The following is a 16,235-nucleotide window of genomic DNA, read 5'->3' as shown; positions in this document are numbered from 1 at the left end:
AATCAAAGCTCAGTGCAAGGTTCAGAAACAAAAGTGTGAAATGACACCTTATTGGAAACACTGGAAGCATATAAAAACCTAAGTTTTTCTCTTTTGGAAACTTCTGATTTTTTAATAAAATCACCTGAACAATTACAAAATGCTGTCAACAGAGTTATGGCTCAACAGAGTTAGTAGATGGCTCATTTTAAAAGCAATATCAACTTAAAGTTTCAAAAGTCCAGACCTTAGCCAGCTATACACAAGATCCATTACAGATGCTCCACAAGTTTTGTGCACTCTGTTGATTTGTGCTTGTAATTCAAAATGGTTTGCAGCTGCTTAGTACAATGACATTCTGCAAACACACACACATATACATACAAAACTTACATTGAGGCCTGAAAGATCAATAACAATAGCTGTTTCTCCACTGTTGCTTCCTTTTGGTGCGATTTGATTCAGCAAATGGTAGTAGGCTCTTGAGTCCTGAAACGAACAATTGAAAAAATCTGAACAAAAGTCCTTGATGCTCTCTGACGGGCAGATACTGAGAAAAGGAGAGTCATATTGGCATCAGCTGCAATAGTATGCTTTAGCCTCTCATATAAACTCAACAGGAAAATAAGATTAATTTAGTTCTTCCTGCACCAGAAAGGAACAGAAGAAGCAAAAAAACTAGTATTATTTTCTGTTGGGAGCAGCCCAGAGTGACTGGGGAAACCCAGCCAGATGGGCGGGGTATAAATAAATAATAATAATAATAATAATAATAATAATAATAATAATAATAATAATTCTTCTTCTTCAACTGATAGCTACTTGAAACTTGCAGAAAGCAGAGAAGAACAAGGGTGAATGGCAATGCTGTGATCTAAACAGTATCTCTCTAATTTTGATTAAAATGCAGCTATAAAAATATTTCTTTTATAGTCTTGGCTAGTTCCAGTTGAAAGGTTCTGATTCAAAATTGTTTTGCTTTTATTTGAGCGATCAAGCTATACCTTAATGTCTTGACTAAAGTTGCTTATTCTCTTCCATCCAGCATTATCCAGATGGTAGTTAACCCAACGTAGCAGGAGTTCTTCTGGAGACAGTTTCATTAATTGTTCTAACTCTTCCCCATCACTTAGCAAACCAATAAGAGCTGCAAAAAGAGTTTTCAGGAAAGCTGGCTTACTTTTTTATTTTTTAAAATCATTTAAGATTTCACATATATTTCTCAAACTTTAGAAACTTTAGACAAAAATGAATGCTTTATCATGTATTTCAGACATTATATATTATTACCTTCATTTCTGGAGATTTCTATATCAGCAAAAAGCCCAACTTTAATGATTTGCCACAATAGTCCTAATACCAAATGTGGCTTCCCGTCTTTTAGATCTTGTGATCCAATATTGACTACTGTACAGCCAATAGCTGATGCAGAATTTAGTGCAAGATCTAGGTTTTCCTAAAAGGAAAAATAAAAATGCATTTTGACCTTGACAATAACTACAAATGCAAAAACATACAAGTATAATAAAATGGTAATGAGGAAAAACAAAGGATGGGTGGTATCAAAGTAACATGTCCCATCTATGCAAGTATTTCTGCTTGCATACATCTCAAATCTCCTCTGGAGGATTGGGGGAACCCCTAGATCAGATTTAGGGGGTGCCCAGGGAAGTTCCCATTGTCCAAGCAGAAATCCTTGTGCTGATGGGAATGTGACTTAGTTCTACTTTGCACTGACGCTGATGGGGCTTCTAGCAAAGATTTGTATGAGTTTTTCAGAAAGTCATTTGTTGTTATTGTTTAGTCGTTTAGTCGTGTCCGACTCTTCGTGACCCCATGGACCAGAGCACACCAGGCACTCCTGTCTTCCACTGCCTCCCGCAGTTTGGTCAAACTCATGCTGGTAGCTTTGAGAACACTGTCCAACCATCTCGTCCTCTGTCGTCCCCTTCTCCTTGTGCCCTCAATCTTTCCCAACATCAGGGTCTTTTCCAGGAAGTCTTCTCTTCTCATGAGGTGGCCAAAGTATTGGAGTCTCAGCTTCAGGATCTGTCCTTCCAGTGAGCTCTCAGGGATGATTTCCTTAAGAATGGATAGGTTTGATCTTCTTGCAGTCCATGGGACTCTCAAGAGTCTCCTCCAGCACCATAATTCAAAAGCACCAATTCTTCAGAGATCAGCCTTCTTTATGGTCCAACTCTCACTTCCATACATCACTACTGGGAAAACCACAGCTTTAACTATACAGACCTTTGTTGGCAAGGTGATGTCTCTGCTTTTTAGCTTTTTAGAAAGTCTTTTTAGAAAGTCACTAAGCTTTTTAGAAAGTCATTAAGGTAACTTAAATGATGGAAATCAATGGTGTCTGAATAACTATTCCAGTATTATCTTCTGAAATGCCTATCCAGGTCACTAAACCAGATGGAGAACAGGCACTATCTGTTATTGCTACTTTTACCTTGTTAGTCATTAAAAGAGCCATTGTCAGAAGACCCCAGAGAACATGTACTCTAGGGTTTCCAAATTATTTCTATAGCAATATAGAAATTAGACATGCTTTGCTCTGTAAATGTAGTATCCACGTAACAAAACTGCTTATTGGAGCAATACAAGGTCATACCATGTGGCACAAATTCACAATGGCTTTGCAACAACAAAAAATGTAGAAATGTTCCCAGAAGCTATCTATAATCAGAGGTTCACATATCTTTGTTTTCGGGAAGTGGTAGTTATAGGGCTACAACAACAGATGAAAATAAAAGAACTGGAAATTTAAACTACAGTGGAACCTCAGTTCTCAAAAGCCTCAGTTGTTGAACGTTTCGCTTACGTTTTTGAACGTTTTTCGGAACTTGAACGTGTGACATGGCTTCTGCTGAGTGCAAGAAGCTCTTGCAACCAATGGGAAGCCACGCCTTAGTTGTTGAATGTTTTGGAACTCGAACTGTCTTCCGGAATGGATTATGTTCAATAACCGAGGTTCCACTGTACCACAATAATGCACTGTTCTCATTTTTTATTTTGCAAAGTACTTTCAAGCAGTCCTTCTGAGGTAGATTTGAAATACTTAGGTTAGGGTTGTGCTGTACTCACAGATATAGTGAATGGAGTAAGCTTCTTCTTATTAATAGCTCTTTCATCAATTGTATCTGGTTGGGATAGGTTAATCATTTTGCTGGGGAAGAAAAGGGAAATATTTAATTACAACTTTCTGAAAAATTAATATCAGTCTCATGGAAAGGACAATTTTAGCCTACAGCTACTTCAACAATTAAAAAGGATTTTGGCATACCAAACTGGCATACCAAACTCCATCTACAGTGGTACATCAGGTTACATACACTTCAGGTTACACACTCCACTAAGCCAGAAATAGTGCTTCAGGTTAAGAACTTTGCTTCAGAATGAGAACAGAAATTGTGCAGTGGCGGCACAATGGCAGCAGGAGGCCCCATTAGCTAAAGTGGTGCTTCAGGTTAAGAACAGTTTCAGGTTAAGTACGGACCTCCGGAACGAATTAAGTACTTAACCTGAGGTACCACTGTATAGCATAACATCAATAGCATAAAAACTACTACTGGAAACTGTAGGACTACAAGGAAGTAGGAAAATGGAATATTAACAGTGAAGGCATATATGACTCTCTGTAGAGTTTGGGCAACTTCACAATGGATTGTATATAATGAAGATTATATATATTGCTAGAAAAGAAGGTTTGCATTTCTTCAATTAGTAAAATATATTTTATTGTTGTTTCTAAAAATTATACCCTGCTTTTCCCTTTCACAAAGGAGTGGATCAAAGTCGATTACAAATAAAAAGCAACAATCAAGTCATTAAAAATACATTCACTCCATCATTGAAAAATGTAGGTTAACAAAACTCAAAGCACCAGCAAAAAGCAAAAACACAAAACAGTACTAAGAAACCAATGCATGAAACATCAGCTTGCAATTTGAGCTTTTTTGCTGAATAAATGCAATCTACCTGATTGTCTCAATGGAAAATCTGAGACCAGCAGACACTATGGAACACATCACCAGGGAGTGTTTGCATATTATGTTTTTGTAAACATTATGTGAACAAAATGCATGGCTGACTCACAGCTCATGATAGGAGAGAAATAAACCATGAATGCAAGCTTATTTATTTGAAAAAGCTATACACTGCTTACCTACAATAGTCTATAAGTTACAATACAATTAGCCCTAAGTCAACCACTTCATGGTTTCTTTCTTTCTTGGTCATGATTTACTGCTACATACGAACAAGGCTAATGTCATTTATATGTAGATACAAAAGAGACTGATACCAGCTAACAGCAATTATTTATAATTGCCTCTTCTTGTGTTTATGAAACCACCACTCATGCAGTGAGTGCCAACAGCTATATAACAAAAAAACAAGCCTTCTAAGAAACAAGAAGGGTATAATAGCACGTTCAGGGGAACCCCGAGGCTTGTAGAAATACAAAAAGGAATAATAAGAAGGAAGAAAGCACGAGGAAGCAAAACAAAAACAAAACACAGTCCAATAAGGACCACGGAATGCACTGTCTGTTGTCTGGGGGACAGGGAGGGAGTGAGAAATTGGAAGAAAGGGAAGCATTATTAGGTGCCCTGCTTGGAGGAAACAGGTGATTGCAACCCTAAACAGGGGCATTCTTTTTAGCCTGTAACATTTTGCTGCCGCTCCCACCTTTTATATTCTATTAAGGAGTATGTGGGGCAGTGCAGAAGCTTCAAAATGAAGGCAACACAGGCTTTAATTCCTATTCATTTCATCAAGAGAAATAAGAATGCACTTAGCTGTCTCACTGAAAATCAGCGAGTTCTCATCATGCTTAACTGGATCATGCTTCATGCGTTTCAACATGAAAACTCACCAGCCAGCTTGGTTTTTTTGTGATTTATTTTTTTAAAAAAACCAACGTAATGCTAAACATACCAAAGGAGGATGCCATCAGCAAGTGACTTAAAAAGGCTATCATCTGTTGGATCCATAGGGAGAAGGTGCTTACAGTCTGGGTCATCGTGAAGAGCCTTGTTTATCCAGTTAACAAAAGCAACCTTTTCCTCCTCTGGAAAAAGGAAGAGAAAAATCTTAATCTAAAAACCAGGACAATTACAAAACATAATCACAAACTGAAACTGAAAGGGACTCAATGGTCCATCCAGTCCAAGACTTGAGGAAAGAGATTCTATAGCACAATTCTTGGGCAGATTGTCCCACTTCTGAACGAGTGGTTAGGAAGTTGTAATATTTCTCATATACAGCTTCTCCAGTCTATCACAGGGTTGCCATACGTCCAGAATTTCCCAGCCATAGCCAGTATTCGGCCCTCATAAGGAGCATCCAGGCGGAAAATGCTTAAATGTCCAGGAAAATCAGGGCGTCTTATGGCCCATGCTGGAAGTGTAGATTTTAACCAATTTCATTAAAAAAATAGCTTAAAAACCTCAATTGATGCATTCAGCGTCAAATGACCACAGAATGGCTGGTGCTGATGACAGCTTGAACCCAACAACATCTAAAGGACATCTTGTTGCCTATCCCTGATGTAGAATTTATCATGGTCCGAATAGCCTTATGCACCAAGGAATACGTGTATCCAGAGAATACTTTTAAATTATAAAACTATAATGTTACTCTGGAAAGTGAACTTTAGTATACAGTGATTTAATTTTTGTTTTAATATTTGCTCTGGCATACATATCAGATTCTCCAGAGAGCGCAGTAAGAATTATTGAGAAAATCCAGCAGGTCAGCCTTGAAATATCAGCGCTTCAGCCATTTTCTACTATTCAATATAAATGCTACCTTTACTTCTACAGGATTTTTTTATTTGAACAAATGACAGGTTATTTACCTGAATAAGAGTGCTGGGTCCCCTCGCTAGAAATTGGTGATGTTCCTCCAATTGCAGTAATTCCCTTTTTCTTGTTTATGGATTTCCGGAAGGATTTGCTAATATCTTTACTTTTCAGTTCCTGAATAACCTGGAACAAAACAGAGAGGAACAGTTTCTACATGCCAGACTCAACAACAGAAAATATGATGCACAAGAGCTACCCGAGGAAAGCGCTTACCTATGTATAGAGGCTAGGGGACTGCATTGAAAAATTCAGAGAATTATGAATTTTGAAGGATAACTGCGTATAAAGTTGCATATTGCTCTGGAAATTTCTAATTAGGCAAGTTCATATTTAAATGCAAACAGAACTTAATTTCTCTCACACTCCTTCCACCTTCCAATCCTTTTCCAACCAGTCCAAATAACCACTTAACCCAACCACAGTATGTTTTAATAAAGCTGTAATGTCAAATCAGCAATGTAGGAAAAGGGAAGAAAATAAGAGAAAGGAGAGGGAGGAAATAACTAAACGGGGTGAAATAGAAAGAAGTGGGCAAGTGTACATCTTCCTGGAAGGGACTCTATAGAATAAGGAAATATATCACTAGTGCAAAATATAACACCGATTTCTTCTCTCTCTCTCAAAAGTGCATGCAAAGATACTGTGATTTCAGATTATGCTAAAGCAGCACTTTGATTTTTTTTTTAAATGATGCAAATATGTTTAGGATAATTTTACATTATCGTTATCAGCTAAAGCTGCATAATAGAAACTGAAGCTGCATAATAGCCAATCAACTATGTAACCATTAAGCTCTTTTTCCTTTCAGACATTACTGGAGATTGCTAATTACAGTCTATATGGTATATTCACCCATCATCCCGTTCAATTATGCAAGCCCTCCCTATCTTACGATGAGACACTTTGAAAAGTTCCATCTTTTAATAGGCTATATCACTCCTGCGTCATTAATCTTTAAAATGCACTACTTCCAAAGTGCTTTTAAATACTATTTTTTAAAAAACAGCACAGGTTAGCTGTCACTGTAAAAACAAAAATGCTCTGCACCGCTTTTATGAAGTCTGAAAATATTACCTGGTTGATAAATGTTTCTTTGTTAGTCCTGGGCTCTTATAACACATCTGTTAAATGGCTAGCATCCAGAACCAACCAAGTAGTTTACTAATACAAAAAGAGCAGCAACACAAGTGATACTCTTATTCATGTCTACTCAGAGTTAAGTTCCACAGGCTGCAATAACAGCTTATTTCTATATAAGCGTGTACAGACCTGCAGCCTTAAGGAGTAATCCAATACTAGAAATACGCTGTCTGAGGGGCTGTAGATGGTGGAAGCCCCTCTATGCCCATTGCACACCATATATGCCACCAACGTAACGGAACAATACACACCCTACCAGCACATCTGATGTGCTGGTTAAAGTGTGCCAAACAAATGGCTGAAATAGAGTTATGGGGAAGATCGGGGCAGCATGGGCAAAAGCACAGTGGTTTCCAGTAACGGCTTTCCAGTTGCTGCTTCTAACTGTGGAGGCAGAGCATATCAATCATGGATAATAACCATCAGTAGATCTCTTCTTTATCTTCTGAGCTAAGTGCATATAAGATTTGGCAGCTATTGCATCCTGTCTCTCTCTCTCTCTCTCTCTCTCTCTCTCTCTCTCTCTCTCTTTCTCTCCTTCACACACACACACACACACACACACACACACACACACACCCTGCCAGCAATGCTTCTTGTATAGGATTGCTCAGTTTGTTGTAGCAAAAGCAGTAAAATAGTCTTCCACCGTGCTGAAGATCAACACATTTATTGTGGCATGAGCTTTCACTAAAAAAAGTCTATTTTAGCAGATACATTTGATAAAGAAGGATCTTCCATTTATTCTCAAAACTATAAACCTTTAAATTGTTATTCTGAGTGTGTCTGGTCACAAGCTCTTTCTTCCAAACCCAACAGCATTTATGAATACCAGTGAATGTTATGGAAGCAGGAACCCTATAGCTATTCCTCAACTAATGTGGCAGGCAAATCCATTCTTTTACTGCTCACATTCCTGGTGTGCTGATACAGTACATAAAGGTGTGTTGTGTAAAGCAAAGCTACAGTATGTAACCCAATATGCTTCTAAAAGCACAGTTTAGTAATGGCCTCATGCTTCATTTATAACCAACAGTACTAAACTAGTTTACTATGGGTAAACAACAAAGGCCGAGAAAGTAGTTCACTTACTGATACAAATTCTTCGAAGTTGATTTTGCCATCCTTGTTGTTATCAGCCACTGCTATAATTTTTTCTACAATTTCCCGGACTTTATAGCCAGGCAAGGGAAGGCTTGCTTCTTTGAAAAGATCCTGAAGTTCGTAATCACTGACATAGCCACTGTTATCGATATCTGTAAAGATAAAAGATCATACCTGAGGAATCACTTCTCCTCACATGAACCTACCCAGAACCTGCATTCATCATTCAAGGCCCTTTGTTGTGTGCCTCCCCCAAGGGGAGCTGCAGAAGGTGGCAACATGAGAACAGGCCTTTTCAGCGATGGCTTCCTGGTTGTGGAATGCTCTCCCCTGGGCACAACATACATTTTATTTTTTTCCAACCTGCTGTTTTGTACAAGTCAGGTATACTGGAAAACTTCTATCTCAAAGCTAAAAACAAATGGCTGTGAATAGAATGGATATCAGGCTTCTGGAACTTGTAGGAACCACAACCTTATTTTTGGGTGACCCCGTTTTTATTCTAGACTGCCAGCAAACTCAGGTGGCTGAGTGCCTACTACAGAGAATGGTAGCCCTTTTTCAACAGTCAACTAAATTGGGGGAGAAATCCAAAGTTGCTGTCAGCTTCCTCACTCCTGCCAGAAGATTGCCTAGCTGTCTCTTGAGATACTTATACCTTCCTATATTGACGATGGACAGCTGACTGTTTTTGTAAAGCAATGAATGTTATACTCTTTCTGGGTACCTTATGTTGCCTTATTCCAATTCTAAAATCTCAATTTTCACTGAATTATAATTTATCATAGGCTATTTAAAAAAAGAACACAGCATGCTTGTTTGTTGTCTGCAAGCCTTGTGGATAAAGACTAAAGAGAACCTAAAGAAGCCAGAAGCTTTCTGGAACCATTTCAGAAAGCTGAGCCCTAAAGGTGTACGAAGGAGAAGAGCAACAATTTATAGCCTCAGTTAAGCATGCTATTGATTTTTCTTTTTTTCAAGTGACAAAATTATCATAACCTTTAGCTGTAGAGTTATTTATTAACAGTAGCCTCTACAAAATAAGCAAGTATCACAAAGTACAGTTCTCTTGAACTAAAAATGAAGAGCAGTATGAGGAAGGAAGGGAATCCTAAAAGATTAATCCATAGACCTTCAATTGCTTCAAAATATTAGTTTACATTCTATTATAAATATTGATGGGAACTGTGGTCTTTGAAGTGAAGCTGGATATAATCAAGATTATTATTCTCAAGAAAAAGCAGTGAATACAGTTGGATCTGAAGGTTCCCTTCTCCATTGGAGAATGAGAACCTAATCCAAATTGTCATATTTCAAATAAATGTTGTAGTAATGTTTGTTTTTTTAATTCCCCATAAAAATATAGCAATGTTATGATTCAAAATCAGTTTCCCTTTATTTTTTTAAGAAAGAGAGAGGATATTTCTTCCCCTCCCCTTTGGCATGCATAGCTAGCACATTCAAATGCTTAAATTTCCTCATACTTATATCCTTCCCTTTCTCCCAATGAAATCACAGAACAGATTGTAATACGGAGTATGACATACAATAAAAAGTAAAACTAACATCATGATAACAACGTTATACAAAGTGGTAGCGGTAGCAAAAATGCAGATTACATTCCAAAGGCCCAGGTAAACATGGTTTACACCTTGTACCTAAATGCAGCCAACATGGGCAACAACTTAATCTCATTTGGGAATGAGTTCCATAACTGCAGAGTCACCACAATGAGTGGCCTGTTGTGGAAGCAGGAATCACTCATAACTAATCACAAATGTCTTTAAACTAAAGGGACAGAGACAGCCTATGAAACACTCAGGGGGGACTATGGCATGCCTCTTTAAATGGCAATCTGTTTGGCCATCCCAGAACAGGACAGCTCAAAGGGCCTGCAAAAGCTCTGCACACATACCTATTTTACTGAATGCTTCTTTTAGTTCCTCCAGTTCCTCACGAGAAATGGTTGTTATGTTATTCTCCATCTCTTGATTTCCAGTTGTTTTCAGTTCTTTATTCCTAAGGATAATCAACAATGCATGTAACAAAGCATACTCTAGATAGAAAGACACAAGCAACTGAGCAATGGAAATGTGCAGTAAAAGGTAAAGGTAAAAGTAAAGGGACCCCTGACCATTAGGTCCAGTCATGACCGACTCTGGGGTTGCGACGCTCATCTCGCTTTATTGGCCGAGGGAGCCGGCGTACAGCTTCCGGGTCATGTGGCCAGCATGACTAAGCCGCTTCTGGCAAACCAGAGCAGTGCACGGAAACGCCGTTTACCTTCCCGCCGAAGCGGTACCTATTAATCTACTTGCACTTTGACGTGCTTTCGAACTGCTAGGTTGGCAGGAGCAGGGACCGAACAACGGGAGCTCACCCCGTCACAGGGATTCGAACTGATGACCTTCTGATCAGCAAGTCCTAGGCTCTGTGGTTTAGCCCACAGCACCACCCAATATTATGTCAATTAGTATTTCCAACCTATGCTATTTTGAGTACCTAGACACCACTACCAAACCAGGGCCACTACCTGCTTTATTCCCATAGTTCTCACCATGCAGATACAACTTTATCAGTAACAACAGCTGGCCCAATGAATGTCTCCTGAATGATGACAGAAGCAGTGGTGTAGTGGCAATTTAGCAGTGCAGGAGCTCATCATGACAGCCCCTATAGCCATGTCCACAGACAGTCCAAAAAAACAGGGAAGGTGATACAGAAAGCAGAAGGCCCCAGATTCAGTCTCCAGCATGTCCAGGTAGGACCAGGAATGTTCCCTACCTGAATCCCTAGAGACCCTTTGCCAGTTAGTGTAGACAATAATATGCTAGACAGAGCAGTGGTCTGACTCAACATAAGGCAGCTTCCTGAAAAATGCAGCAACTGTGCTGATCCAAGATATATTACACCACTCCTAAGAGCAGCACTAAATTGCAGCTGAGTTAAGGACTAGTAAATTGGCAAAGGGCCATACAGCGATTAGCACGTTGGACTTTGGTTTGGGAGCCTGAACTCACACCCATGAATGGCCATAATGTTCACAGTCGTACTTAGGCTAGTCACTGACTCAACTAAGCCTATCCCAGGGTTACTATGAGAATGGGTGGCACTGTGGTCTAAACCACTGAGCCTCTTGGGCTTGCTGATCAGAAGGTCGGTGGTTCGAATCCTTGCAATGGAGTGAGCTCCCATTGCTCTGTCCCAGCTCCTGCCAACCTAGCAGTTCGAAAGCACACCAGTGCAAGTAGATAAATAGGTACCGCTGTGGAGGGAAGGTAAATGGAATTTCCATGTGCTGTGGCTTCCATCACAGTGCTCCGTTGCACCAGAAGCAGTTTAGTCATGCTGGCCACATGACCGGAAAGCTGTCTGTGGACAAATGCCGGCTCCCTTGGCCTGAAAGTGAGATGAGCGCCACACCCCATAATCGCCTTTGACTGGACTTAGCTGTCTAGGGGTCCTTTACCTTATGAGAATAAAGTGGGGTAACCCACAGTCAAGTGTGCCAATGTGACCTCAAAAAGAACATAAGAAGAGCCTGCTGGATCAGGCCATCGTCCTGTTTTCTCAGAGGTCAACCACAAGCGGGACATGGGCACAACAGCTCTCTCATTTGCAGTTCTCAGCAGCTGGGATTCAGAAACATACTGCTTCTGACAGAAGAAGTGGAGCACATCCATCATGCTTAGCAGCCAATGAGAGACTGATCCTCCTTATTCTCTCTTAAAGCCATCCAGGTTGGTGGCCATTGCTGCCTCTTGCAGGAGTGAATGCCAGTTTAACTACACACGGTGTATAGGGAAGGGACAAAAGTTTTTCTCCATCGACTTTCACTGTACCAGGCATAATTTCCATCATGAACGATGAGCAAGATAAAGATATGTATGTTAAACTGCAAAGTAGCACACAGTCTGCTATTTTACACGCTGGTGAAGCTCATTACAAACCGACGACAAGAAAGCAATCTGTATTTTCCAACATGTCCTTTAATATGACACTTTTGTGTCTCTTAAAATAGTGCAAGAAAGGCTTTCACCAGGTAGATGAATGAATACAGCAGATGGTGTAAAACAGGCACGTCCAAAATCCATTTTGGGGGCCTAATCCAGCCGGCCGGTCGGTTTAATCCGGCCCCTGTGGCAGTTTATTTCCTGGGGTAAAATCCCCCAAAAAGCTCAACAACTTCAATCCTAAGAAAAGCTCAGCAACTTGGGCACCCAGCTTGAGGAACTTTTTTACAGTTGTAAAAAAAAAAAAGCTCAACAACAACAATGTTCACTTCATCAAATCTGGCCCTCTTTGAAAAAAGTTTCGGCACCCTGGTGTAAAATCAAGGTCAGTGACTACTGCAACATGTCCTTGATAAATAATGGTGCATAAATAGCAGATTTATTCCAGATTCTCTCACATATAACTCCACTTTATTAGTTACTCTGCAATGCTTACTCAATGTTTTTGAATTATTGCGACCAAGAGGGGCACTCTTGCACTACTGTACAACAAAGGCAGGAGGGGGGGGCGGGGACCTGGAACTTTTGTGGCATGAAAAGTTACAGCAGGAAGTTAAAGGACATTTGCTGATGTAAAACAAGGCAGCATGACTGCCCCAAAACTTTCACAGGGACCATTGAAAGCAGGATCACATATAACTGCCCCAATCCTACTGTATCAGCCATTTACATTTTGTAAAGCATGGTAATTTATGCAATTAATATCACATCTAGCCTGGCCCTTAACTGCCAAAAGCTACGGGACAGAAAGATTAGCTCTAGGATGCTTTGGGAGCTTTTATTGCAAGAGAAAACTGGACAGACCACTGGCAGTGATGCTTTATGTACACAATGGGGTGGAGGAGAAAGTACAGGCAAGCTGCATAATATGAATCAATAGTTGCCTCCCAACAATATTATCCTTTTCCTTCCCTTTATGCAAACAAAATAAAACAAAAATAGTAATGTTAATATGCACATGGCTCATTGTCTACTGCAGGCACCAAACTGAACACAAACGGTGAATGGAGTCCACAATGATCTCAGTCACTTTATCTACAGAAAAACAAAACAAAACAACCACCAGGGTAATTTAATTGTTAAAGTCGTGATTAGAGACCATTTCCAGGTGACCCAACACTGAACTTTAGCCAGGCAACGAATGGAGAAAGGGCTTTTTTGTGGTGGCACCCCTAATTCTGGACTGTTCTCCTCAAAACTGTTCCTTGGGCACACAGCTTGAGGAACTTTAGCTGGTAGACTAAAACTTTTCTGTTTGTCTAGGCCTGGGATGCCCAACATGGTGCCCGTGGGCTGCAAGGCGCCCTCTGACACCCCGCTTGGTACCCAAGGCCCACCTGCCCCTCCCATTTAAAAATAATAATAATAATTGAGGAGGTATATGGGGTCGTTCGGTTGAGCAGCTTGCGTTCTTTTTTTCCTGAGTATAATTTTGGGGATTGTGTGCAAATGTTAGTAAGCATTATACAGGCAACAATCCAAACAGCAAATATAATTTTTTGTCTAAATAATATTAGAGCTATTTGTAACAATTTTTAAGCAATGATCATATAACACTATGCTCTGACCTTATTGGGATTAAAAATACGTTTTCTAGAAATCCCATTTTGGGGGAGTTGTGAATTTTCTGTCCCATTATTCTGTCACTATTTTGCTACTTACACTAAAATGATTCAAGGTGGGATCTTGGAGTATGATTTTAAAAAAGAAAGAAATGGGGGGGGGGAATACAAGTTGCAATCCTATGCATTTCGACTTGGAAGTAAATCTTATTGAATTTATTGGACCTTCTGAACAAACATTCTTGAGATTGTGGGTGTTTCCTGAACAGGCAATAAACAGGCTCCAGAAGTAGGGTTTGCAGTAAGTGTTCTGCAGTTTGCTTGTGAAAAGCAGCAGTACTGCAGTTGGGACAGGCAGAGAGAAAGTGAATGCAGAGGGACAGAAAAAACTGCAAGTTGGTGGGAAGTGGAGTATTTTGCAGTGCTGGGCATCCTTCTGGGGATCTGATGCAAGTGAGCAAATCTGCAAGTTTGTTTGTGCTAACATGAGGATTAGTATTAGTGCAAGGGGATTTATTCATCTCCGAAAAACCAGGTGGGCTGAAAACAATACCTTTCCAGCATCTAGTGCTATGGGCAATGCTCACCTGAATTTAGAGAACAGAGTGTGAAAACTACCCGTAGTTCATTTATTGCTGCTGTTCACAGAACAATGACCAGGAAATGTGCCATCCCATCCGATACTTTGATTCTGCAGAATGTACTTTGATAACACTTTGCATAGTTTACGAAGACAAGACACATTCAACTCTTACGTTTTAAAGATCTATACTACACTGTTATTGTCAAAAGACGATGATTCATATAAATAAAACTCAAGACAAGCAAAATAATGTGATTTGTATCCTGTTGACACTCATAATTTGTAGTGGCTACATTTTAAGCATGCTTGTGAGAAAGTTCCATTACAACTGTGCTTCCTGTACGTAAAACTTGGTTGAATACCACTCACTGGCTTTAAACTCCCAGGTCCATTTCCACAGTCATAAAACACTCAGTCCAGAGCAGGCCCATTCACCATTTTAATGAGTTATCACAAACTAGTTCTTAACTTTCACCATCAGCCTCTCTTGACTTACACCAGAGAGGTCAGCAACCTTAGATCTGAGTCTTAAAAGAAGCCAATTGGAAAACCCTTATTTATTACCCTCAATCCTTAAAACAAATTTTGAAGAATATTCACTGTTTAAAAAACAAACTGAAAATCTTGGGTGGCCTACAAAGACTTCTGAGAGAAAAAAGCTGCTATTAAGGGGGGAGGGAGAGAAAACTTACAAACGAGAGACAGTTCAAACACGCAATTATAATTGGCAAAGCTGGCTTAGCAACCAGATTTCTGGCTCACATTTTAATGGGCACGAGCAGCCAAAATTTAGGACAGCTTTCTCATAGGAACATATTTCAAACAGGTAGAAAGCATAGTTTTGGATTATTCCATATTTGTGGCAATGTGGCCACACTTCTCTCACCAGTGCTACATTCTGAGAAAGTTCCATATTTGAAAGCCACATTCTATATAAAATTATGTCCAGTTTGTCGATTTTGAGCTCCTGGAAATACTGGCTCCACAAGTCAGTGAAGCTGCAAGTATAATCAGTTCAGTCCTTGCCAAAGCAGGACTAGGCCATACACGCTAATGCTAAAGATTAGCACAGCAGATCAAGATACAGAGCCACTGACTATGCTATTTAGTCTCTCATTAGTGAAATCTAAAATATAATTCTCAAACACAGATTTGCACTATTGCTGCCAAATCTCACTGTGTCGGGGATGTGTGTGTGTGTTTCCTTCATACTATGTTTTAAGAAAGTCAGCAATGCCTATTTCATGAGATGTAGGTTACTTTCACAACTAAAAATAGAAGTCAGTGCCCTTGGATATAAAGGATAACTCGCCTGACTGCAGGAGTTGGGGGAGGCTAGCTAGAAGTATAAAAGTTAAGCACCTGTGTGAGTTTAGCAACAGGACAAGACGGCAAGGGAGGTCAACCTTCCCCCTTCCTTTTCGTTCTTACAAAGCCCTGCTTCCTACATGAACAGACCCAGCAAACAAACAGTAGTTACGAAGGCTATGGATGGGCGAATGTGTCAGTTTCATTTTATCTCATTTTCTCACTCTCCCAGCCTTCAGTTCAGTTCTCCACATTTCCACATCCATCTGTACTATATTAAAAAAAAATAATAATAATCCTTGTGAAAATTGATCAGCACTTTAGTCCATTTCCCCAAAATGACACCTATTTTACAAAACAATTTTCCCCCAAATAATGCATTTCTGTATGTTATTTTCACCAATATATGCATTTATATGCACATGCTACCCTAGTATGTGCATATTTGTACACAGAGAACTACACTGCAAAATTTGGAGAAGTGTGATCTCATCTGCAGTTTGGTTCCTGCTTTGTTTTGCAAAGTGTGAATTCAGCAAGTTCACCTTTAAGTGTGAACTTAGTCAGATTTCTCCTCCATCCCTAATGAAAGCAAGGAATATTGGTGGAAAAACTCTTTTAGGTCAAACCCTTATGAGTAAGCTGGTGGGGACCAGCAATTGGCAGGGCC

General features: G+C 39.7%; 1 protein-coding gene across 2 annotated transcripts in view; it reads right to left on the bottom strand.

Moving 5' to 3' along the window:
* The window catches only part of PLS1 (plastin 1), a 51,315-nt gene that overhangs the window by 20,714 nt on the left and 14,366 nt on the right, over positions 1 to 16,235 (bottom strand). For both annotated transcript variants that reach the window (XR_014526317.1, XM_083503668.1), the window contains exons 2-9: positions 10,015 to 10,118; positions 8,088 to 8,251; positions 5,849 to 5,978; positions 4,927 to 5,059; positions 3,073 to 3,154; positions 1,270 to 1,435; positions 984 to 1,126; positions 373 to 468 (exon numbers count right to left, since the gene is read on the bottom strand). Coding sequence is in view for 1 of the 2 variants with exons in the window: in XM_083503668.1 (XP_083359794.1) it covers positions 373 to 468; positions 984 to 1,126; positions 1,270 to 1,435; positions 3,073 to 3,154; positions 4,927 to 5,059; positions 5,849 to 5,978; positions 8,088 to 8,251; positions 10,015 to 10,084 (984 nt within the window). In the remaining variant the exon portion in view is untranslated. The remainder of the gene's footprint in view (positions 1 to 372; positions 469 to 983; positions 1,127 to 1,269; positions 1,436 to 3,072; positions 3,155 to 4,926; positions 5,060 to 5,848; positions 5,979 to 8,087; positions 8,252 to 10,014; positions 10,119 to 16,235) is intronic.

This window comes from Podarcis liolepis (assembly GCF_965112155.1).
Source record: "Podarcis liolepis genome assembly, chromosome: 5".
Classification (NCBI taxonomy): domain Eukaryota; kingdom Metazoa; phylum Chordata; class Lepidosauria; order Squamata; family Lacertidae; genus Podarcis; species Podarcis liolepis.
The sequence above is the reverse complement of the archived record's forward strand: the minus strand, read 5'-3'. Positions and strand labels throughout refer to the sequence as shown.